This window comes from Thunnus maccoyii, chromosome 3 (genome assembly GCF_910596095.1).
Source record: "Thunnus maccoyii chromosome 3, fThuMac1.1, whole genome shotgun sequence".
Lineage (NCBI taxonomy): Eukaryota > Metazoa > Chordata > Actinopteri > Scombriformes > Scombridae > Thunnus > Thunnus maccoyii.
Genome location: NC_056535.1, coordinates 13,375,786 through 13,398,246, shown reverse-complemented (window position 1 = coordinate 13,398,246; position 22,461 = coordinate 13,375,786). Strand labels below are relative to the sequence as shown.

The following is a 22,461-nucleotide window of genomic DNA, read 5'->3' as shown; positions in this document are numbered from 1 at the left end:
AACAAAACATAAGGATCCTTGGCACAATTAATTTCTCACTTATGTAAACATTTTGTTTGCAGTCACACTAGGACAGAATAGCAGCAGCATGCAAAATTAGCTAGTGGGATGTTTGGATGATTCCAACTCCTACTTCTTATGGTAATGTAATAGGCATATTTCCCTCGCACAGTAAGGTGCTGTTTATTCTAACTGCAAGAAAAACAGTTTTCTCTCACTGTCTGAGATATACACACACACACTCCCAACCACACACACACCAAGTTTACTGACCAGCCTTTCAACAACTTCCCAAAGTAATTATGGCTCATAGAGAGGAAATTAAAGAAAAAACAGTTCACTCTTCCAGACAACATCCAAACAAGATCATGCCACATCATTATAAGCAAATATCCAAGGGGCCAGATACATAAAACTTATGAGCACATTACAGTTTTACTTTTGAACCCACACAAAAGCAGATACATGCATGCACATTCTTTGCATCAGATTTATAAAGCAACATGTACACATGGTTCTGAAAAATCTCAGTCCTTGTTAAATTGTGCACATGTGCATAAGCCTGATTTCCACTCCCACATATAGTCATAGACATAGACACTACTGCAAACTTTAAACTAATCATTTCATGTTAAATTGAAAGTTTGCATTTAAAGCATCAGAAAGAAAAAATGCATTTTCACAGAATGTGTATGTTGAAATGGCTTCCAACACCCACACAGCACCCGTTCATCTACATGACCATTATGTACAGCTGAGGCTATTAATAGCAGCCATACTGCTGAAAATCCATAACACATTCACCTGTAAATCATCATTTGATGATTTCTCAAACATCAAATGCCTCATGATAAACAATAAAAATAACAAAGAACAGGGGAATAAAAAGGTGTCCAACTGAAAACACTAAAAGCAGATTAACTGTAGACAAGAATAATGTAACTGAGCAAACAAAAGCAACTAACAACTGAAAGGAATTATGTTGCACATTAGATTTAATTTCCTACTTACATACTTATTAGGTACGCATGTTTTCATAGAATATCACTGTATATATGTGGAATGGCATGTTTTGCACACACATATTCTTTACACTGTACATCTGGCTCCTGATGTAAATAAAACAAGGCCATACTTTTTATTAATACTGATATAACTGATTATAATATTATAATCGAATTATAAAACACACATATTTACTGTTTCAAATTTTCCAAAACCTTATAGAGCAAAGTAAAGAGACAGATTACTCACGTGTGTGCAGTTAGCTTAGTCACTGCGCTCTCAGTTTAAATCATTTCCCTATGTAAATATAACTGACAAGAGAATTTTAAGCTCTTTAATAAAATATGCATTTGAGGCCTGTGGCAAGAGAGCACTGTAAAATCTGAGGCAATCATAAAAGAGCAGAGAGCCTTTGATGTTCAGATGAAACAAATGTCTTGTTTAGCGGAAGCTCTCTGTTTTTCTCTCTTTCTTTCTCTCTGTCACACAGGCACACACTCTGAATAAGTTTCATTAACATTTTAGGAAATGGAGAAGTCACGTGTTGCATCAGGTTATAAACACAAATCCTTGTAAACTATAATAAATATAATTAGACTACACTGTCACAATAGTATTTGAGGTTTGATAAAATGTCAATATAAGACATTTTTGACTTGTCGCAGCAGGACATGTAAAACTGTCTGCTGTGAAAAATGTCTGAGTTGCTTCAATTGAGAGAGATAGATAATAAAAACTTGAACTGATCAGGATCTGCAGAATCAATTGAGGTCAGCTCAACATGTTTTCTGTAACAAAATGTCTAAATCAGTCACGGTTAACTATAATTGCCTCACACTACACCTGCTGGGTGAATGAGGAAGTAGTTGATGTTGCCAAGGAAACATCCTTCACTGATGGTACTCAGACAGACCTTGCTTACGGGCCACAGACGGAGCCCTATGCCGGAACCACAACACACAACAAGGTTTTTTTGAAGTTACTGTAATAGACATCCTAGTTTGTGACCCAGCAGGACCTTGACTTTTCCTTTTTTTCTTGACTTGAGTTTTGCTTGAAGCCCTTGAAATTATTGTGCCATTACTGTGACACAATTATTATTGTGACAGTTTAATTGATATGGTGTTGCTGGAAGCAGGTTCTAGCCACTATAATGAATGAGTGAGTACATTGTGACATATTTCCATCATTGAAAATAATAAATAATAATAATAATAATAATAATGTAATAAACTATGAATTTTAGATGAACCAGGCTGGCTTCACCAAAGCATTTTGCAAGGATTCTCACATCCCCATGCATGGGTCACAAGTATGGTGTTTGTTTTGATCAGTGGCATGTAACAAAATGAGCAAATGGAGAAATTATTTTTTTCAAATCCAGCTTGCATGTTGCACATTTGCTGATACTGGCTCCAGTTTTACAAACCACTGAGGCGTTTACATGACAACAAGTGTCTACATGTTTTTTTCATCAAATGCTTTTGTTCAACAAATGTTGCTGGAATTAGATGTCTCCCAGAGTTACCTATTCATTCCAAGGACTTTGCAAGTGGCTAAGCAGTTATTGAGGTTGTATTACAATAGCTTTTCAGTCTCCGTGTGTTTTTGAATGCTTAAAATGATTAACAGCACATTACAACTTGTGACCTCTAAGAATCAAAGTGTCTCATTAATGCAAAGGATGTCATCAGGTTTGTCTGACTTTAATTCCTTATCTTTTTCTTTATGAAAGGAGAGAGATTATGTATGCACAGCTCTGAACATGGCCATATAAGGATTCTGCTTTTATTATCCTGTATACACACACACACACACACACACACACACACACACACACACATTGATTTCATAAATTCTGTACCTTAGTTAAATGGCACATGAATGCTGAAGTGTGTATTTGAGTCTATTCTCTTGTTCTCCCTTTTTCATGGCTAATTGTAATGGCTTTAATCTTCCTGAAATTAGTGCTTGTCTAATTAGGCAGCAGCCGTGATTTTCATTATAGAAAAAAGGCTCCTGCTGAAGGTAAAAAGAGAGAGAGAGAGAGAGAAGAGAAAAGGTTACATCAATGGCCATTCAGAGAATGGTTGTGTCTTTGGGGCACGCGATGTGATTGGCAGATCGCCACAACATGGACATCCAGACTGGGAGAGAAACAATGACGATGAAGACACTCAAAACAAACCATAATTACTAGTCTGGTAATAAACTGCAGAACAACAGAAGTAACCAGGAAATGGTAGAAAAGGAGAGTAAGAGTTGACATGAAGAAGCAGAAGAAAATAAACAGTATTCAGTGTATTCAGCCATGAATGCATTAAACTTTGTATAAGATCTTAAAACATGGTGGTCCATTTAATCCAGTGACATACTCTGCAGATCTATCTTTGAACACAAGGCCAGAATTTCTGCACAGCCTATCACTGTTCTCGTCAGTCTTGATGCCAGCGGAGGCTCGGAGCCCTCAGTGTTGATTGATTTTGCAGCCACTTGTACGTTTTTGTATTCTGCTATCGCTATCTTGTGAGGGCTGAATTGTACTGTAAGGCACAAAGTAATTAACATTCACTATCAGCTGTGTGGCCTAAGAGCTTCTTGACAGTCTTTGTTTACCGCACTGTATTATTTACAGATTCCCTCTCCAGCTTACAAGAAACATACAAGAAGCCATACAAACACAGGCACTAGCGTCATTTTAGATTAATTTTGTCTACATCCCAGTGTGTGTGTGTGTTTGTGTGTGTGTTTGTATACGCACATGTGAATGGTAAATGGACTGCACTTATATAGCACCTTTCTAGTCTTCCGACCAATCACAGCACTTTTACAATATGTCAGCATTCACCCATTCATACACACATTCATACGTTGATTGGCAGAAGCTGCCATGCAAGGTGCCAACCTGCTCATCGGGATCTAATGCTCAGTCGGACACACACTCACGCACCACTGGCACAACCATCGGGAGCAATTTGGGGTTCAGTATCCTGCCCAAGGACACTTTGACATGCGGACTGGAGGAGATGAGGATCGAACCGCTGATGCATGAATGCATGTACAGAGACCAAGGGAAAGGGGAAAAAAGGTGAGCTCAAGCAATGATCCAAAATTTAGATTTATATTCATGAATATCTTCTATGATATAATGCACTGTATAATATAGTATAATTTACAATGAAAGAAGTGCAGGTTGCTGTGAACTTGTGATCGAAATGCATTTAGGTAGGAGGAACAGTCAGAGAGACAGAGAATTCAACAGCCCTGAAGACACCCTCACACACCAGATTTATTCAATTTTGTGTCTGTGTGTTTGAGAGAGAGAAAGCACAAAAAGAAGCAGGTGAAACGAGAACCAGAGGACAGGTTCAGGCAGAAATGAAAAACAAACAAATGTTCTAAAACATTCTCCCATTGGCTCAGGAAAGCTTAGACAAATGTCTTGACATTTCCAAGCAATGGAATATGAATCACTCTTCATTACCGCAGAAACATGAAAACAAACTCCAGTGGGCAGCACATCTACCAGGGCGATGCATCACTTTATATGGGTGTGTGTGTGTGTTTCTCACTGCTCCTCCGCCTCAGTGATTCTCCCTCTGAGAAGCTAAAACAAAGCCGCAGCGCAGTCTCTCCAGCTGAATTTACTGATCAACTGATGGTTAATATCTGGCAGTGTTGTTACACAGCACATCCACCAAAATCACACACTCATTCATCCAACTGTTGTGTAAGACCACAGTATGGAAGTGATCCCAACTCGCCAGCCATATCTGATTCACGACACTGTCAGTCCACCAAAACAAACACTAATACAATAAATAAAATGAAATAAATTACATCCTAGTATGATCAGTCATTTACAGCCTCAGATTGAAAACCATGTCAAATAAGTTGATCATGCACTGTATACATGATACACTGAGAGTCAAGCTATGGTGGCTGGCCAGTTCATAGGAAGGCTTGCTGCTCCGCCTTCCCTACATGCGCCCTACATAGTGGAAATAGCAAAAGAGCCACTTGGACATTTCAATTTGAGAGGTTTCCACCACAAGCAGCCTTTGTAGCCTGTAAAGAGAGATTAAAGGCTGCCACAAGAATAAAAATTTGGCAAGCAGTTGTGTTATCTCTCAGCTGCAGTGTGTCCCAAATTAAAAATGAATAATTTGGCAAAGATGTCTATTTCCCTTTCTAACCATGCCATATAAGTTCTCAGTTAATAGAGAAATGGTTTGATATTAAACTTGAAATAACATAATTAAGGGCTATGCTCTCAATATAGAGGCTTAAAGCCCACTTGTATTTGCACTGCTAAAGTCCCCATAATAAGTGACATCAATATGCACCGTGGGGAAAACACACACACACTGTCAAAAAATGTTTTTTGCAACAGTTTAGCAACTGTGTCATCATCCGGGGCGTACTGTAGGGAGAGACAGACATATTTAGTATTGCAGCATGAAATGCTTACTGCGTATATATCTGAGACTTCTGTCTTTCTAAACAGCACATCCCTGATGACCACATCAAACGTCATGTGTGAGGCCTGAAAAATACTTCTGCGTCTGTGAATTTGTAGATGCGTGCATTATGTGCAGATGTACACACAGGTGTCTGAACTTCAAATATGGATATGTGCAGTACTACTGTATGTAATGGGAAACAACCAGAAACAGAAGAGAAGCCCAGAAAAGGTCACCAGTTGCAACCCAACGACTAATTAAATATGTCCGTGTTCTCTGTTTTAAACGTGGATGTTTAAAACAGAGATCCATTTAAACATGGCTTTTTAAAACAGGGCTACTGGATATTGTTTTACCAGTCAGCATTTGCTTGACAAAAATGACCGCAAATATACATAATGTGTACTTAGATTTTAGAGATGCATTTATAGGTGCATATCAGCTACTCTGCAAGCCTCTAAACCCTGCAGTTGCCCAGAAACCCCTTCTCTTTAGCCCTATACAGTTTCATAAAGTAAATAAACAATCAGTATCTAAGGCATAACATCTTCCTTATGTGCTTCCCCTTGAAATTCAACAATTTATGCAATGTAAAAATATTATGTTAGGTCCTAAGGTTATTACAAAGATAGAATTTCTGAATACCAACTACATACAGACAATGACCCAAGTTAAAATAAATGGGAATTATCCATTAAGATCAAATTAATGATGCATGAGGACCAGTGTATTCTCTCTGTAAACCCAGTACTAAACTGCCCAGTGAAACTAGCAAGTCTTATTACTCTCAAAACCAAACTAAGACAGTACAGGCTTGTTTTACAGTGTGGTAACATCAAGTATTATGTTAATTTGGATACGAGTTGACAGACATGCTAGCCGCTCTGTGAGCCTGTACTTAGGCACAGTGTTGTTTTGAACTGAATGTCAATACCAGCATGCTCACAACTGCAATGCTAGCATGCTGATGCTAAGCAGGTATAATGTTTAAAAACTAAAAGTATTTAATATATAATTCTCCAAATTAGTCAATCAACAGCTTAATGTGTAAATCAGTTACAAATTAGAGGTAGTATCCTTTTCTCTAAAACCAGCTTGGGATACTGTTTTATCTGCAAGTGTGGAGTGTCAAATGTTCGCCAACACTAGCACATGTCAATAATGTGGAAATTTTTGCATGGCTCACTCAAGAACACACAGAGACACAAAGAAAGCATTAAACATTATTATTTGTTGAAGCAGTTGTAGACACTGTACAATCCATTACACAATCAGTAACAATTATACAAATGTCCAAATACATAAATACAAAACAAAAATACAATTATCTTGTATTTTTGGAGAGAAAGTGTGTTGTTCAGCTGGCCCGTCCTCTAAAGATTGCTAACACAAACCAGACAGCTTTATACCTTTCTAGAAGCAAAGCTAAAAACAGTCAGATCCCTAAATGGACACTTCCACAAACTGTTACACCTTCTTACAAACAAGTATGATCATATGATGATCTCACAGAGACCAAATTGTCAATGACTTCAAACAAGGACATCCTTCAAATTTAGCTCGTCTAGGTACCTCATGATCTACACAGTATCTAAACCAGTAGGCTTAAGGCAAAGATATCTCTAGCTAACCCCAGAGGTCAGCAAACAACCCTCATATAGAAACAAGTTTGAGAGTTCAAATAGTCTAAGAATAGGATTTCTTATACCACAGTGTCACAGTGACATTACTATCACATTGAATTTACAACAAACATTGACCCCTTAGTTTGAAAACAAAATATTTACCATCTATAATATATATAAGAAATACACCAAACAATAACCACTACTTAAATCTCTCTCACAATAACATGTCAAACAAGTTCAAATTTAATATTCAGAAAATTCCTCTTAATGTTCTCCAAAGTAACAGATTCAGACCTAAGAACCAGCAAATCCAACTGAATGTGACATTTAAATGACTTCACCTGAACTGAGCTGAAAGAGCCCAGCCAACTGATGATGATGGATGGTACGTGTATAAAGAGATCACAGGATACCCCATTAACACACATTTTTCTCAGTCAGTGTGAGAGCACAGGCTGACGAGACGAGCAGTAATTCGGGTAATTTTGCTACATGCTTCACCCTTCTTTAATGACAATAATTATCTGTAGAAAACATCTGTAGGATGTGTTGTCTCCCCCACCCTTCCTCTCTGTCTTTGTCTGATCAATGTCTTTTCCTCTCATCTCTTTCTAAATCACCCATGTCTCTTCTTCCTTCTCCTCCTCCTCCTGCCATTTCACTTGTTTTATCTCACTCTCTCTCTCTCCCAACATACTTTACCAAACAAATTAGCACCTACTTCTGTCCATTTCTATACATTTCTCATCACAAGCAAAGCCAATTTTATAAACACTACACCTCCGTAATATCAGCAACACATTTGCTCACAACTCAGCACCGTCATTATACCCTATTAAGCTCAAAATGTGCATTCTGGTTACATTCAGTAAACTTCAGCAAAACAGATGAGAGTTCTGCTACCCCATGTTAGCCTGATCCTGGCTACAGGTCAGATTCAGGCAGATGGTTTAATATTACAAGATGCTATAGTGTTTTGTGCTGAGAGTTGGCTGCAGTTTGCCTTTTTCTAGATTGGTTATCATCTGCAGCAGGTTTGTACTGCACAGCACTTGGAAAACAGTTACTGATCCACACCCTGGAATGGTTCTGAGAATGATAATTGTATATGGGTCCAAAGCATTTCCCTGCTGTGGTAACTAATCAGAGACTATCACATTGGCTGAAGCCAATGCAGAAGTACCTTAGAGTGCAACCCCACTGAAGGCCGCTAGACGCTGGCTCCAAAAAATCCCTTCTCTAACTGACTCCCATTCAAAAAAGGTCAACTTCTCTCTAGAAATACTAAGTCACTAAAGTTTTTCAACGAGTCGCTATGCTTTCAATGGCTAATTTTGTGCCCTCTAATAAGTGAGCTGATCATTTTGGAAATTATTGCTCCGTTAGTAAGATTTTAAGTCATAAGTTTAATGTTACTTGATTATGATACCTGCCCTGTTACCACAATTTAACTAAAGTAGCTAACGTTAGCCCAAGTGTGTGCTGCTCAGTGTCCCAGTAAGTTAGCATTCTCTTTAGTCCAAGGTAGTGGAGTGTGTTTCCAGAGCATGAAAGACAACACCCTGCACTCCTTATTTGGAAGGTCTTAACCCTAACCCTAACCCTAATCCTCCAAATGGAAAAGATGGTGCTGACCATAAGTTGTAACTCTGGGTTTCAAACTGGCTCCACTTCAAACCAATGGGTGGTGTCACGCCTCACTACATCCATCTTTATACAGTCTATGTTCTTAACTCCCCTTTTCACACACCATAGTGTTCCCAGATCACATTTGGAGTAGTGTTTCGCCAGTTAACACTACACACTAAAATCTTACTCACCCCAGTGGTTTCTCCAGTCGGCTGGCGGGTGATCCAACAATCTCCCCAAGAGTACAGAACGTCTGACCCAAAAAGTCCTGGAATGAGGAAAAAATGGAGGGCAGGTAGTTTTGGAGTAGACACAACAAATCAGTGTTAGGGTTTGGTCAGACTTGAAACTCAGGAACATTCCTCCCATTCTACTTACACTGAAACTCATACAAATGTGAAATTCAAGAATTTGTTTCTGCCAATGAAGCTTGTTCCCTTATGCTTCTTCAAATTTGAAGGTTTAAAATTTGGCCTGTGAATCCAAAGTTTTACCCAACAGGAATGACGGTTTTTGGTGTGACATCCTCTGTTAAAAACTAACAAAATTACTATTGATTTAAGTGGTGTCACATGACCCCATTTTATATTAAGTTTGCACTACAAAGTGCAAAATAAAAGCTTGATGGTGTGCTGTCAACTGTAAGACAGATATAGTGTTCTCCTTTTCCTCAAAGACCACTACTGTGCTCAACAATTTGACATCATGTCCAGTTTTGATATGAAATGTAAGGCAAATTTGTTGGACTGAACTCAAAAGCCACTGTGCCATTAAGGTCAGTATGTACATATATATGGTAAGCATGCTTTGATGAATTGTGGAGGGTAACAGACAAATGAGAGAAGATGGAGGGATTGAAAGCATTATGGACAATGACAAGGAATATGATTCACAACTATCTCAAGGTTTTTTTAGAGATAGACAGCCTCTCAGTATCATCCAGCATTAATCTGGTACATAAGACTGCCAGTTCTTGACAGGACAGAAAACAATCATGCTGAGTGTTTGGTTTCAACACTGTCTTTTTTTAAAATAATCACAGGACAATCAAAACCAAAGATTTTTGCCTTGGCAGATAGGGCAAACTAAAAATATCAGCATCAGGCTATAGTGTGTCTTTGGTCTGTTATGCCCACTGATTCCACTCACTACTACTAGGGAGAGCCTGATCCTATCAAAAGCTGTGGAAAATCTCACCATCTTCATAACTATCAACAAAAACGTAAACTAGTGAAAGACCAAATGTCAGTTTTTTTCCCCAGTATGGCCAATGTGGAACCCTTTGAGTGGATAAGAGTGATAACATTAGTTAAGGGTTGCTCAGATGGCTTTGCTTGATTGCTACAGCACCCACTCAGATCAGTGACACCATCCTTCCTCTTGAGAGAAGGATCATTAATATGAGACAGCAGCCATGCAGTGTCAGAGGTGCGAGAGATGCTGGGACCTACGTTGAGTTCTGCAGGCTTCCAGAAAGGTTGGGCAGCAGCAGCAACAACAACAGTGACAATAACAACAACAACAGAGCACATCATATACCAGAACACAACACTATACAATACCTAGCACTCCTAACACTGCTCAAGATGATGAGGTGAGAATGGAAAGACACAACATACTGTGCCATAACTGTCCAAAAACTCAAACCTAAGCATGCAATGGGTTGAATTAAAGCAAGTGATGAAAAAATGCAAACCCTGGTCATCCAAATACATCAAATAATCATCAAAACTGATTATTTTGATAGCACACTTTGGTCAATGCTTTCAGTCACCATAGTTTCCAGCTTTGTGAAAAAACAGTGTATGCTTTGCTATTGAAACAAAAATACTGTACATAAAATGATGGTATATTGCTTAGAATAGAAACTAGTGGTTAAAAGCATTGCATAACTTAAGCTTTTCTATATGGTTGTACGGGAAATAATTGCACAATGCCTATCATTGACTACCGCAAATGAGAAAAAATATAAGACTATATAAAACTACACTGTAGATATATAAGAAATTGCATTTCCATGGCAAATTGCAGCATGGATAATTCCTGTAACTCATTATATAAAATGAAAAAGAAACAATTGTATTTGGATTTTACTATGAACCAAGCACTACAAAGGGTTTGCTTTATTCCATCAAGGAGACAACATGCAGTAGGCAACACCCAAATAGAAACATGCAGAAACAGAAAGACCACTGATAAAGGGTTTGGCCAATCACAATTTTACTCAAGACTGGCCACTTATCAGTGATTCAAGGTTTGAAATAAGAATGAGCACTCACATGTTTGGACAGGTCTGGGCTTTTAGAGTCCACATCATACCTGAAAGGGAACAAAATAAAAGCAGCAAAGCAATTTCTACTTTAACAGCTGTAGAGGAGACTCTTATCTAAGTGGAGACATTTTGATTGATATGCTCTTAAACAACAGATTTCAAATGAACCCCAGTGATCTGTCATCATCCAAGGCAGAAAGAATTACACTGATGGTACACTGCACTTCCAATTTTTGGCTTTTTGGATGTTTTTGTTTGTTTGTAAGGAAATACTGTGTCTCAAACTTGGCAAATCTGGGGGAGAGGAGGGATATGACAACAAGGGTATAATTGTGGAGTATTAAAAGGAATCAGAACACATGAAACAGCGAGAACAAACAGAAGAAAGAGACTAGCTTAAAGGAAAATCCCAGTAGGTGAAGAGGTGGGTGGACATCATTAGACATAAAAAGGACAAAAGTCATCATATGTGTAAAATACACAATGAGCCAAGATAAAAAGAGGGGAGGACCTTAGCATCCTTTCAGATGTTACTATCAATGGGGCAGAGCAAGTGGTAAAGAGTTCAATAAGACCTTTTCTCTTCTTCCATAATAATGAGTGTTGGTCCTGATCTGATTTGCATGTGAATATAAAGCAATGAAAGTGAGGAAAATGGAGCATATGAGATGTACTAAGATTAAATATCTGATGAAACGATAGATCCAGTTCACCAAGACATTAATCAAGCACAACTAACAGAAACAGAGTCATATTTAAGTAAAGGCTTATGAGAAAAGATGCTGATAGGCTGCACAAACCAGGCTATAGTTTATGTCTTTCTCTCACTATTAATTCAAAAGAAAGATCATATGATAAAGTTACCAAATTGCATGTATTTTTATATTGTTTGATGGCATAGCTGCAGAAGATATAAAGGTGGGTTGTACTAGAGGTCATTCTTTTGAAAGAAGTTTGAGGAAATGGTTGTTTATGTGATTTCATATGGAAATTAACTGTATCTATAAAAGAGCTGAACAAAATAAAATAAATGTAGAGACAGCATTCTTTATGTTTCCAGCCCATAAAAGCTGGCAGTTAACCCTACAAGCTGTCCAACATCACAGTCCATATGGAAGAATGATCATGTTGATATATTGAACAAGACTAAGAATTTACAGCCATACTATAGCGGCTCTGTGAGGCTGTAGGTAGGCACAGTGATGCTTTTAGATCAATGCTAACGTCAGCATGCTAACATGCGCACAATGACAACACTAACCTGCTCATGTTTAGCAGGTATAACATGATATATAGTGTGATTTTCTACATCTTATTTTAGCGTGTTAGCATACAAACATTTGCTAATTAGCACTAAACACAAAGTACAGCTGAGGTTGATGGTAATGTTATTAGTTTTGCAGGTATTTGGTAATAAATCTATATTTTTTTCTCAACAAATGATGGAGCAAGATGAAAAGTTAAGGGATCACCAAAAGGATTACAATTTATTCTGATGGGAACATGAACATGAACATGAATGTCTGTACTAAATTTAATCCATCCAACAGTTGTTGAGAGATTTCACTTAAAACCACAAATTTCACTCTCATGGTTAGGATTCCTCCTCTGGGCATCATGGACATCCATAGCAAATTTCATGGCAATCCATGTGATAGAAATATTTCAGTCTAAAATGGCCAACCGACTGAGATTGCCATCCACCACTCGTGTCAGAAAAAAATTATGTTGAAGTAAGAAAATCCTCAAGGAGAGACAGAAAGAGAGAGACTGCTTGATGAAAGATGAGAATGATGCAAAAGAATATGAAAATCACTGTTATGTCATGATACTAATCATGAGGTCAGTTTCTTCAGACTAACCTAACTCAACTGATTTTTCAATCAACACACTGAGAGATAAAAATGCTTCGCAGTAAGGACAGAGGGCAGGTGAGAAGGCACGGTGATAATAAGACTTCAAAGAAAATCACTCACAAGTCGAAGCGAAGATTCTGCTTCTCCTCAAAAAAGTAGTCCAAGATGTACTTTCGAACAAAGTCGGGGTTCAGGGTGTTGTCTATCACCTCTGTTCTGCCAAACTGTGAAGAGGAGAAAGACAGATGAGGTCAGGAGGGAAAGTGGATGAAAAGAAAATACTGTTTAAAAAACAAATACAGTTAGAAATGGTGTTTGGTTGAACTTAATGTTTTTTCTACTTTTTCTTCTTTTTTTCAGACTTTTTACACTTGCATACGCATATATTTACAGAAAGCTGATTAATGGAGGTGCTTTCACACGCTGCTGCTGTGCAGAGGAAACCAAGGGTGTGTTTCTTGGTTTCTTGATCCTCACTTCACTCCCACATTAATTACAGCAGGATAACTCACTCATCAACCCCACAGAGAGTAAGAGAAGATACAAAGGAGGAGATGAGGAAAATATGTGTGTAGAGAGAGAGAGAAATAACATGGGCAGAGAAAAAGAGCGGAAGAAAAATGGCTGAATAGATATGAAGAGCAGTGGTGAAGAAAAGGAGGCAAAACTGGAGTGGGGAGTGGGGAGTTAGGACAGAAAAAGAAGGGGGAGAGTGGGAGTGGGAAAGGAGTGGGAAGGAAGAGGAGGAGAAAAGCAGTGATTAAGGCCTCCTAATTAGTGGGATTCTCACTCCCAAAGTGCCAAATGCGGGGGAAAATGCCAGAGAAAGGCTGGCAAAGACTCATCAACATCACGTGCATACACTGTACAAAAAGCTGATTAAGGGTTCCCCATATGATATATAATAACATATAAATCATTTAATACCTCCTAGATTTACCATATTTAATCAAATACTTCATCAAAATGAAGTGTGAAGTTTTAATTCTTGAATACTTTATAATTATTAAGTGATTAAATACTGTATGGAAGTAAGAACTATTCTGCTGCAGCAAAAATTGGTTGGCACAAGCACAAATAGTGATGGAGCCACAATTTATGGTGTTATTGATGGACAATATGCATCAAGTAAACTGCTTGTTGGATGGTCAAACTGATTCTGAATGCTCCTCCTTTTTACCTTTCTGACACTTAACTGTAAAGGCTCGTGCACACCTTCAGTTTCTTGTTGGCAGGTGTGTCCATATGCAAGAGAAGAGAGAATTACCTGATGACCTGATTACGTCATCAAGGTCTGAGGACCGAAAAGTATTTTCTATATAGAAGTTTTTCTATATATAATTTTCCATATAGAAAATTGGAGACATCTATTTATCCAAAAGAAACTGACAGAAACACCTTTTTACACTCTACAAGTTTCCACCTTGACCATATGATCAGTAACATCCTATATGGTCAGTTTGTGAGACTGAGAAGAATATGTAGTAAAGAAGAGGATTATCAAACTAAGGCTAATGAAATGTCTCAACGTTTTAGACAAAGGGGATAAGACCAGATACTTATTGATTAAGCTATTGGAAAAGCTAACAGAATAGATTGGGAATAGTTATTAAATCCTCCCCTTAAACATACTGAAAACAGAATAACTTTTGTATCTGAATTTTGTACGGTATCTATGCAAGTCAAACAGATTATTAACAAATATTGTAAAATTCTGGGATGTGACCTAAGTTTGAATCATTTGTCATCCTCTAGACCTCATTTTTGCTTCGAGAGAGGCAGAAATGTCAGAGATATTGTTGTCAGTTCTATGTTTAAGGAACCTGCACAAACTAACTGGCTTTCTCAACAAATGTTGGAAACTATAAATATGGAAAATGTGCACACTGTTCAAACACATTTGATAGCAAGACATTTAATCACCCTCATACAGGAAAGAAATATGATATAAAAGAATTCATTAATTGTCTCTCTACACTCTACTCTCTATCATGAAATGCCCATGTAGCTTAATGTATGCAGGTCATCTTAAAGTGAGAGTTGCTGAGCGTAAGGCTGCCATTACAAATGGAAATATGGATTATGCCATTGCTAGGCACTACAAGGAGAAGGACCATGGGGCTACTTCCCTCAAATTTATCGGCACTGAAAAAGTACGACCCAGTCCAAGAGGTGGTAATTTGATTAACCAGCTCTTAAGAGGGGAGGCATTTTGGATTTATGAATTGAATACAATTGAACCTTATGGACTTAATGAAACACGGGATTTGAGTTCTACTCTATAATATGAAAATATTAAGATGAGACACTATGTCCTCTGACACTCACCCTTCCCATTTAGTGGTATAAAGGGACAGCTGCAGGACAGATAGTCCTTTCTTATAAGGAAATTTAGTTCATCCTCTTCAGTCAGTTTTTTAAATTAAGTTAAAATTATGTAAAATGGTGTCATTCTTGTAACTCTGTGTAATATTAACCATGTCATGTTTTTTGAAAAGTGTAATTTTGTGTAATATTATTGTCATGTTCTTTGTAAAATGTTCACCTTTGACATACTTTGAGAAAATGAAGACTGTGATAATTAGTCATGTGACCCAGATGTATTCATCACACCTGTAGTAGTCATGTATTTTTGCTGAGTGAACCTGAAGAAGCTACATGCGAAACACGTTGTTCGCTCCAATAAAGTCACAGTAAAGTCATTCAGTGTGCGGTGGTTAACTTGATCTTCACCTAAGATGTTTCTGCGACTGACCAGCACGTAACTGAAAATACTGGCTGTGCATGAGGAGTTCTGTTCACTGTTATAAAGATTTCTTCTTCAAGTTCCTGTTGCCTGCAGTCCCCTGTGTTTGGGTCTAGCAAGTACTGACCTTTTGTCTATAATAATAGTTACCTTTATCAAATGAATCTTAATGAATTAATTTCTATCCTAATCCTTCATTGCTTTTGTTGTGACTGTTATAGTTATGATTCAGTTCTCACAGCCAAACGTGCCCTGTTTTATTGGAAAGCTGCCAAACTCTGCGATTCCAATCAATGTCAAAGAAGCTGTTTGCAAGTGGGAGTTGATCTTGTTTTTCCATAACATGGAAGGCAGGTACTGTAGGTGGATGTGTGAGTTAACCTTTCCTTACAGCAAAAACAACAAATACAATACATTGTGGGCAATTATGACAACACAACATATATAAAACTTCTATATTCTTACATAATGCTGAATACCTTTTTGAACTCTGCTTTTTAAGGTTTTATTTTTCTCAGCATGAACTCACTCGCTGAGGACCTAAATGTAACACCAGTGAGGGAGAAGAGCAGAGGAGAGGATGCTGATGTTGAATCTGTAAGCCACCTAGACTTTCTAAGAGACCCTGAGGTGTTGATGAGACTGCGAGCACGTGTTAGTAAAAGAGGCGGGTGATGGCAAAGACGAGCTCCATAATGTGATTTCCCTGCTGAGTGGAAGAGACAATACGGTGCTGCAGAGTTCATTAGATATTGCTGGGCTGCTGGAGTTGGCTAATGAGAATCTAGCATGAAGTAGCTCACACACAGATACATATGGCAAACTGAACTCTACTGTAGAGACCAGTAGTGTCACTTAGACACACACAAACACTGTAAGTGAGAGCATGGTGTAAAATAAAGGCCCCAGCACAGGAGAGCAATAACATGACATGACTCTAGTCCTTCATTATCTTTGTGGTTTGTTGTTCCAAACTTGACAAAGACTTCATTATCTCTTTCCCTGGAGTACACATGAACCACCACCAGAGATTTGTGGCATGTGAATGTCCTGTAGCTCTCTGACCAACATGGATTTTTATTCTCTCTGTACCGTGTTTGGTAGACTGTAACGTAGTGCTGAGATAATGAGCTTGGTGGAGTCTTCTGTTCTCACAGAGAGAGGTATATGAGGGTAGTGTGAATTGGTGTGAGACTGAGCTTTTCTTCTGAGAAAAACCTTCTGTGAAGAGTGCAGGTGTCACGGTCGAGGCTGTGCCCCAGCATATTCCCTAGTGTCTCTTGTGTCTCCCACTCCCCTGCGTTTCCAGTGCTCCCATCTGTCTCTCCCATAGACTGTATATAAAGATGGATGACACGTCTCTACTTCCTACCGCTATGTAAAAGTCAAGCCAAAATATCTCCTTTTCAGGAGCTGCCATCCTCCTTGTGTGATGTCATTTGGAGCCCCCTCAGCTGTCCCACCGTTTGATGGAGCAGCTGTCATAACTGTCAATCATGACATCATTCCCCCTTTTTATTTTTTCAAATAACTAATTAAAAACAAACTTATCAGAAAAATTAGAACATCAGCTGATAAGAACTACCTAAAATGACAGAAACCATCTTTGGGAAAAATTTATTTGACATGCACTTAGTTTGGCCCATGTCCCATCCACTGACAGGAAGGGGGCGTGACTTATGACCTATAGTGCAGCCAGCCACCAGGGGGCGATCAAGATGTTTTGGCTACACTTTTGGGGAGCTGTCATGTAATAAACTTTATATACAATCAATGGTCTCTCCCTGTCTGTGTCTGTGTTGGCGTGGGCGAGGCTTTCATCTCCTCACTCTCCTGGCTCCCTGATCATCTGCACACCTGCCCTCTATCCGCTCATCAACCTGCAGGATATCAACCCTGATTCTTCACCCATTCTTTTCCAGATCGTTGTTCCAGCCACTGTGGTAGACTCACGTTCTTGGGCTACTTACTACTAGTGATTTTCTTGAGAATTTGTTGTTTCCATGTTTTTGTGTGCTGACACTCACAGTTTTTCCCCGTGCCCTAGGATCACTGCACTCCCATCTGCTTGCCAACCTGCCTCTTCACCTCCACTTCACTCCAGCCAGCCACGCTGTCACCCTCACCCTACTGCAGTCCAGCCATTATCCAGCTCCTTCCATTATCACTCATCCCCACCTGCAAATATCCAACATCTTCCAAACTCTCTCTTTTAACCTAACTCTCTGTGTCCATCTTCTGCGTTTGGGTCCCCACTCACTGATTGAAACAGCCGGGGGCATGTTTAAAAATCCCCAGGACAGAGAGATAAAACACACAGAAACACGCAGAGTATTGAAGAGCCCCCCAGGAACGATAGAGAATTACGGATACTTTAGTCGTTGAGGGAGGAAAAAGAGCCAAACAACCAGCTGAAAAAACATTTCTTCCCTCCACACATCCTCAAGTGTTGTTTGGCTTCTTGGGAAAATAAATCCCAAAGTCTGTTAGAGCTTTAAGCACCCCGGTGCAGCCACACACACACACACTCACAGGGAACACTAAACCAACAGCGTGTGGTGGCAGGTGATGTCTCTCAAAACTTAGACAGCAACAATGTAGCCAGTGAGGGAGAAAAGTAGAGGAAGCCCATGCAGTTTGGCAAAACCTTAAATTTCTTGAACTTTGAGTTTGGCTTAGTTCACTGCTTGTGCAGCAATTAAAGACTGATGACAGAAATATGGCACCACACCACCGTTTATAAAGGGTTTATAAGTTGTAACTAATGGTTTTATTAATGGTAAGTCATCAGTAAGAACTTTGGGGTTGCTGAGTTGTTAGAAATCTCTGGCGATGAGTCATGAAGTCATGCTCATGAGTTTCTCACTTTCTATTAAGCTACCAGCAAAAGTAATTGATCTGCAGTTCTAATACGTTATTGATAAAGGCGTTTTACATGAATCCATCAAATGTGCAGTTTCAAATGTTAAGCAATTGTTCTGCTGGAGGAGGATAAGCATCAGAGAGATTTTTCACAACCTGGTGACCGAAAAGATCCAAAAGATCCAATTACCCAAAAGATCTCTCAATAAAGCATCTGTAAATTATTTATGAACCATTAATAAAGTTATAACTCATAAGTCTTTATAAAGGGTGACTTATTAGATAGTGGTATCAACATAATGACAGGGTATGTTTCATCAGTTAATTGGAAGGGATGATGACATGTACTAAAACTTGCAAATAACTAGTAATAAAACGTATCAATGTCTTTAATCATGTTATTAATAATGTGCTGTGGACCTCTATGTTTAATGATTAAATAATGCAGGGCTTTGTTTGTTTACCTCTGATTTCATTTGCGGGTCTCTTTTTTTCAGAGGAAAGGAGGTTGTGAAGCTTTAGAGATGGGTATATTAAGGAGAGGAGAATGGTCAGAGTGTGTTTCTGGAGCATGACCTCCCCTTAACACATGAAATATTACCTAAATATGTTCACATGTGTTACACTGTACATGTGAACATACAGTAGCTTGTTTGAGGAAAGTATTATTTTACATTACCATTATTATACATGATAACAGATAAAGTGAATATGTCACATAGAAAAATCGGGTTGTTCAACTACCAGCATATGAGTTTGAAACCAGTTTTCTATACAGCTTTCACACTTATTAAAGTGAATATAATGAACCCTTGGGCAAAACAGCGTCTGGACCAGGTAAAAACCCCTGAAATCAGCCAAAATGTAAAATTGAATAAAAATGTCACCCACCAAATCTAGAGCATAGTATTTCATTGTAATTTTATTGTAGAGGAGAGTGAAATGTGTGCAACAATGAAGAAGGCAAAGACGGCAAAAATAATGGGGACATTACTCATCTAATGAAGACCCTGATAAAGAGCACCAGCTGCGCAAACATGACGTCATGCACAACAAGTACTGGAGGAGGGAGAAATCATCATCAAATGTTACCCGAGCTGCTGAAAGATTTATGTGCTAGAGGGTCCTGTCAAGAAATGTTATTTAAGTACCTGGTGAGTCACCTGTTTGGCTGTGCTTGTTCTGTCTGAAGTTTGGAAGTGTTCATCCCTGCTTCCACAGTGTTACCTGCAGCTGCATTAACACCTACCACTTCTTAACAATACAATTATGGAAGTGATGGTTTAAATGGATCGCTTTAAATGTCTCTATTTTAACAATAAAATCAGGGAACATGACAGAACGAAGTATCATTTGGCTTGTGAAAATTCTCATTATATTAATCATGTTTTGTATAATTGATTGGAATAGCCTGTCCTACAGTCAGTGGCAAACTAGAAAAACAAAGTGCCATATGTGTGAAGTGTGAAAGAGGGTTTATACGAAAAGACCTGGCATATGCATACACCTATGCATTAAGCATATACACATATGTATAAACACATTTTTTTTACAAACACACACACAACAGAGTCCGCCACAGTCCTTCAGCTCCATTTGAATGAAAGCCCACAAAGCCATCTGTTCTCAGCGAGTAAACACACAAGCAGCAGACGAGGGTCATTTGATGGTATAAATACATGTGAATTCCATTAAATTCTGGTCTATTATACATCCACAATGGATCAGGTCTGTAAAAATTATATCTATGGCTTCTTGGATGCGTGGACAATTTGCAATACTGTATGGGATGAGTAATGATGTCAAACATGAAGGCTGACATTAAAGACATCTAGTCTGTTGGGGATATATGTGCATGAGCAAGCACAGAAATATACAGTATACTGACACAAGACAAACACACAGCAAGCAGTAGTGCAGAGTTGCAGTTATTCACAGGCACACAAATGGCCATGTAGGTGCAAGTGTAAGAGAATCAGAGACATTAACTACTTGTTTTGTCACATTTGTATTGATAGACCTCACGCCTAACAAGTCTCTTTAACAGCATTTTGCACTGTGCTCATATGTCCAGTGAAATCAAGCATCAAATCAATTGAAATAGCATCACCCTTCACTATTTATCTCCACTAAGCTTCGGAATGACAACCTCCCTGAGGAGATCAGGCAAGAGACGTCACTTATAACTTTTCTACACAAGACTTTTTTTTTCAGATTTGTTTTTACTACCACATGGACATTAAATAATTAAGATGTGAGTGTCCCACATGTTAATCTAATTTGTTGTGTTATTGTAAAATCACTTTAATTTATTGTGTCCTAAACTTTTATCTTTTTTCACCTGTATTATTATGTCCTATTTTATATTTATTATTTTGTCCTATTTAATGTTTTATCATACAGTGGTTTAACTCTGGCTGGTGATATTCTGTACTTTTGTTAAAGGGGGCATATCATACACATTTCCAGGTCTCTAATGGAATATCTTTACATGATTCACAGTTCAAAAAAGTACTTAACTTATACTGACCCTTTACACAGCCCCTCAATTCAGCCTCTGTCTGAAACAGACCATTTTAGCTCCTGTCTCCTTAAGGCCTCCCTCTCAACGAGCCCACTCTGTTCTGATTGGTTAGCCCCCAGAAGCTGCATCTCAGCCGACTTGCAGCGGCTACGTAAACAAACAGTAGTGATTTCACTTCTTTTTCTTGTTCTCTACTCAAGATATCACAGTGTTTCCCCTACATTGAGCACTGCTGCTAAAATTGCACTCTATCATTAACATCAATGGGCTACTAATGATTTTCACTCATTAACTGTGCGAGCACAATAACACCCTAGTTACCATGGAATAGTTTTGAGTCATCCTCCCTCTCCTCATTGTTCAAAGGACATGTACATGAAAGGTACTGTTATAAGAGTAGTGTAGCTCCATTAAGGAATAAGGCAGTGTGTAATGTGTGTGCGTAGCGAGTGTGTAGTTGAGTGAGTGTGTGGTTGAGCAAGCGGCAGAAAAGTGACAGTGAATGTGAGTGGAGCAGAGGAAAAGGTTAGCAGCAAGTTGTCAATATGGCAGTAAATGTACAGTATAGACTACAGTGTGTCATTTAATAAATGCTGCAGCTTCTCAAGACCAAGAAAAGTCACGTCTATTGTTTCCCCAGCTGCTAGAAAAGTGAAGGGGGTTAGTCCCCCCTCCCCCCCTTCATTTAAAATAATTGAGGGCTTCCATACATTTTTCCAGCAAATCGTTTTTACAGTTCTGACATAATTTCGCTTACCACTCACTGCTGGACAGAGCAGTAGTATCTACAAAGGCACAAAACTTTTAAAACTACATTTATTAGTGCCTCAATTCCATATTGAGTTTATTTATTTGCTAGTTAATTAGTTTTTAACCTGAAGTCCAAATAGTTTGTGATTGAGTGGACAAACAGAAAAGAATGGTTAGATGATAGAGAGAATGGGCAGTAATGCTGCCTGCGTGGACTACATAAACCAAACAAGCCACAGTGAGAGCTGGCTTAACGCCTCCCAGCGTGTATTAGTCCCCAAAATGTCATCATATTGATCATTACATTGTGAGGGTTCTTCTTCAGTGACTGAAGACTCCCATTACAGATTATTTCACTGGCATTTTCAGACAACTGACGGCTGAACAGCTTTAAGAAGTGCTAAAGCCAACTACAGCCTCGCCCCTCCTATCCACACACACACACACACACATTCAGACAATGAAACCAAACAGAATATATTTGAACAACTCTGACTTTATTTTGCCACATTAATTTAACATCTTTATCAGAGCAAGTCTCATGAGCCAAGATGATTGAAAACTTACAATACCATTGCGTCTATCAGACAAGCATGTGTAAAGAGCAACTTCCATTAACTGTAATCCTTATTACACGGACTGTAGATCTTAGCTGTTAAAAGCTTCTCTAAAAAAATAAAACACTAATAAGTTTCCAATTTAAAGAAAATTAAACCTGTTGCTCTG

At 38.5% G+C, this 22,461-nt stretch overlaps 1 protein-coding gene across 8 annotated transcripts in view; it reads right to left on the bottom strand.

Annotated features, from left to right (window-relative positions):
- The window catches only part of cpne5b (copine Vb), a 127,337-nt gene that overhangs the window by 70,728 nt on the left and 34,148 nt on the right, over positions 1-22,461 (bottom strand). For 3 of the 8 annotated variants that reach the window (XM_042406467.1, XM_042406460.1, XM_042406461.1), the window contains exons 4-7: positions 12,974-13,077; positions 11,005-11,044; positions 10,177-10,191; positions 8,917-8,993 (exon numbers count right to left, since the gene is read on the bottom strand). In XM_042406467.1, the coding sequence (XP_042262401.1) occupies positions 8,917-8,993; positions 10,177-10,191; positions 11,005-11,044; positions 12,974-13,077 (236 nt within the window). Of the gene's footprint in view, positions 1-8,916; positions 10,192-11,004; positions 11,045-12,973; positions 13,078-22,461 lie in introns of those variants that run through there. The other 5 variants (XM_042406469.1, XM_042406462.1, XM_042406465.1 and 2 more) reach the window with 4 other exon arrangements.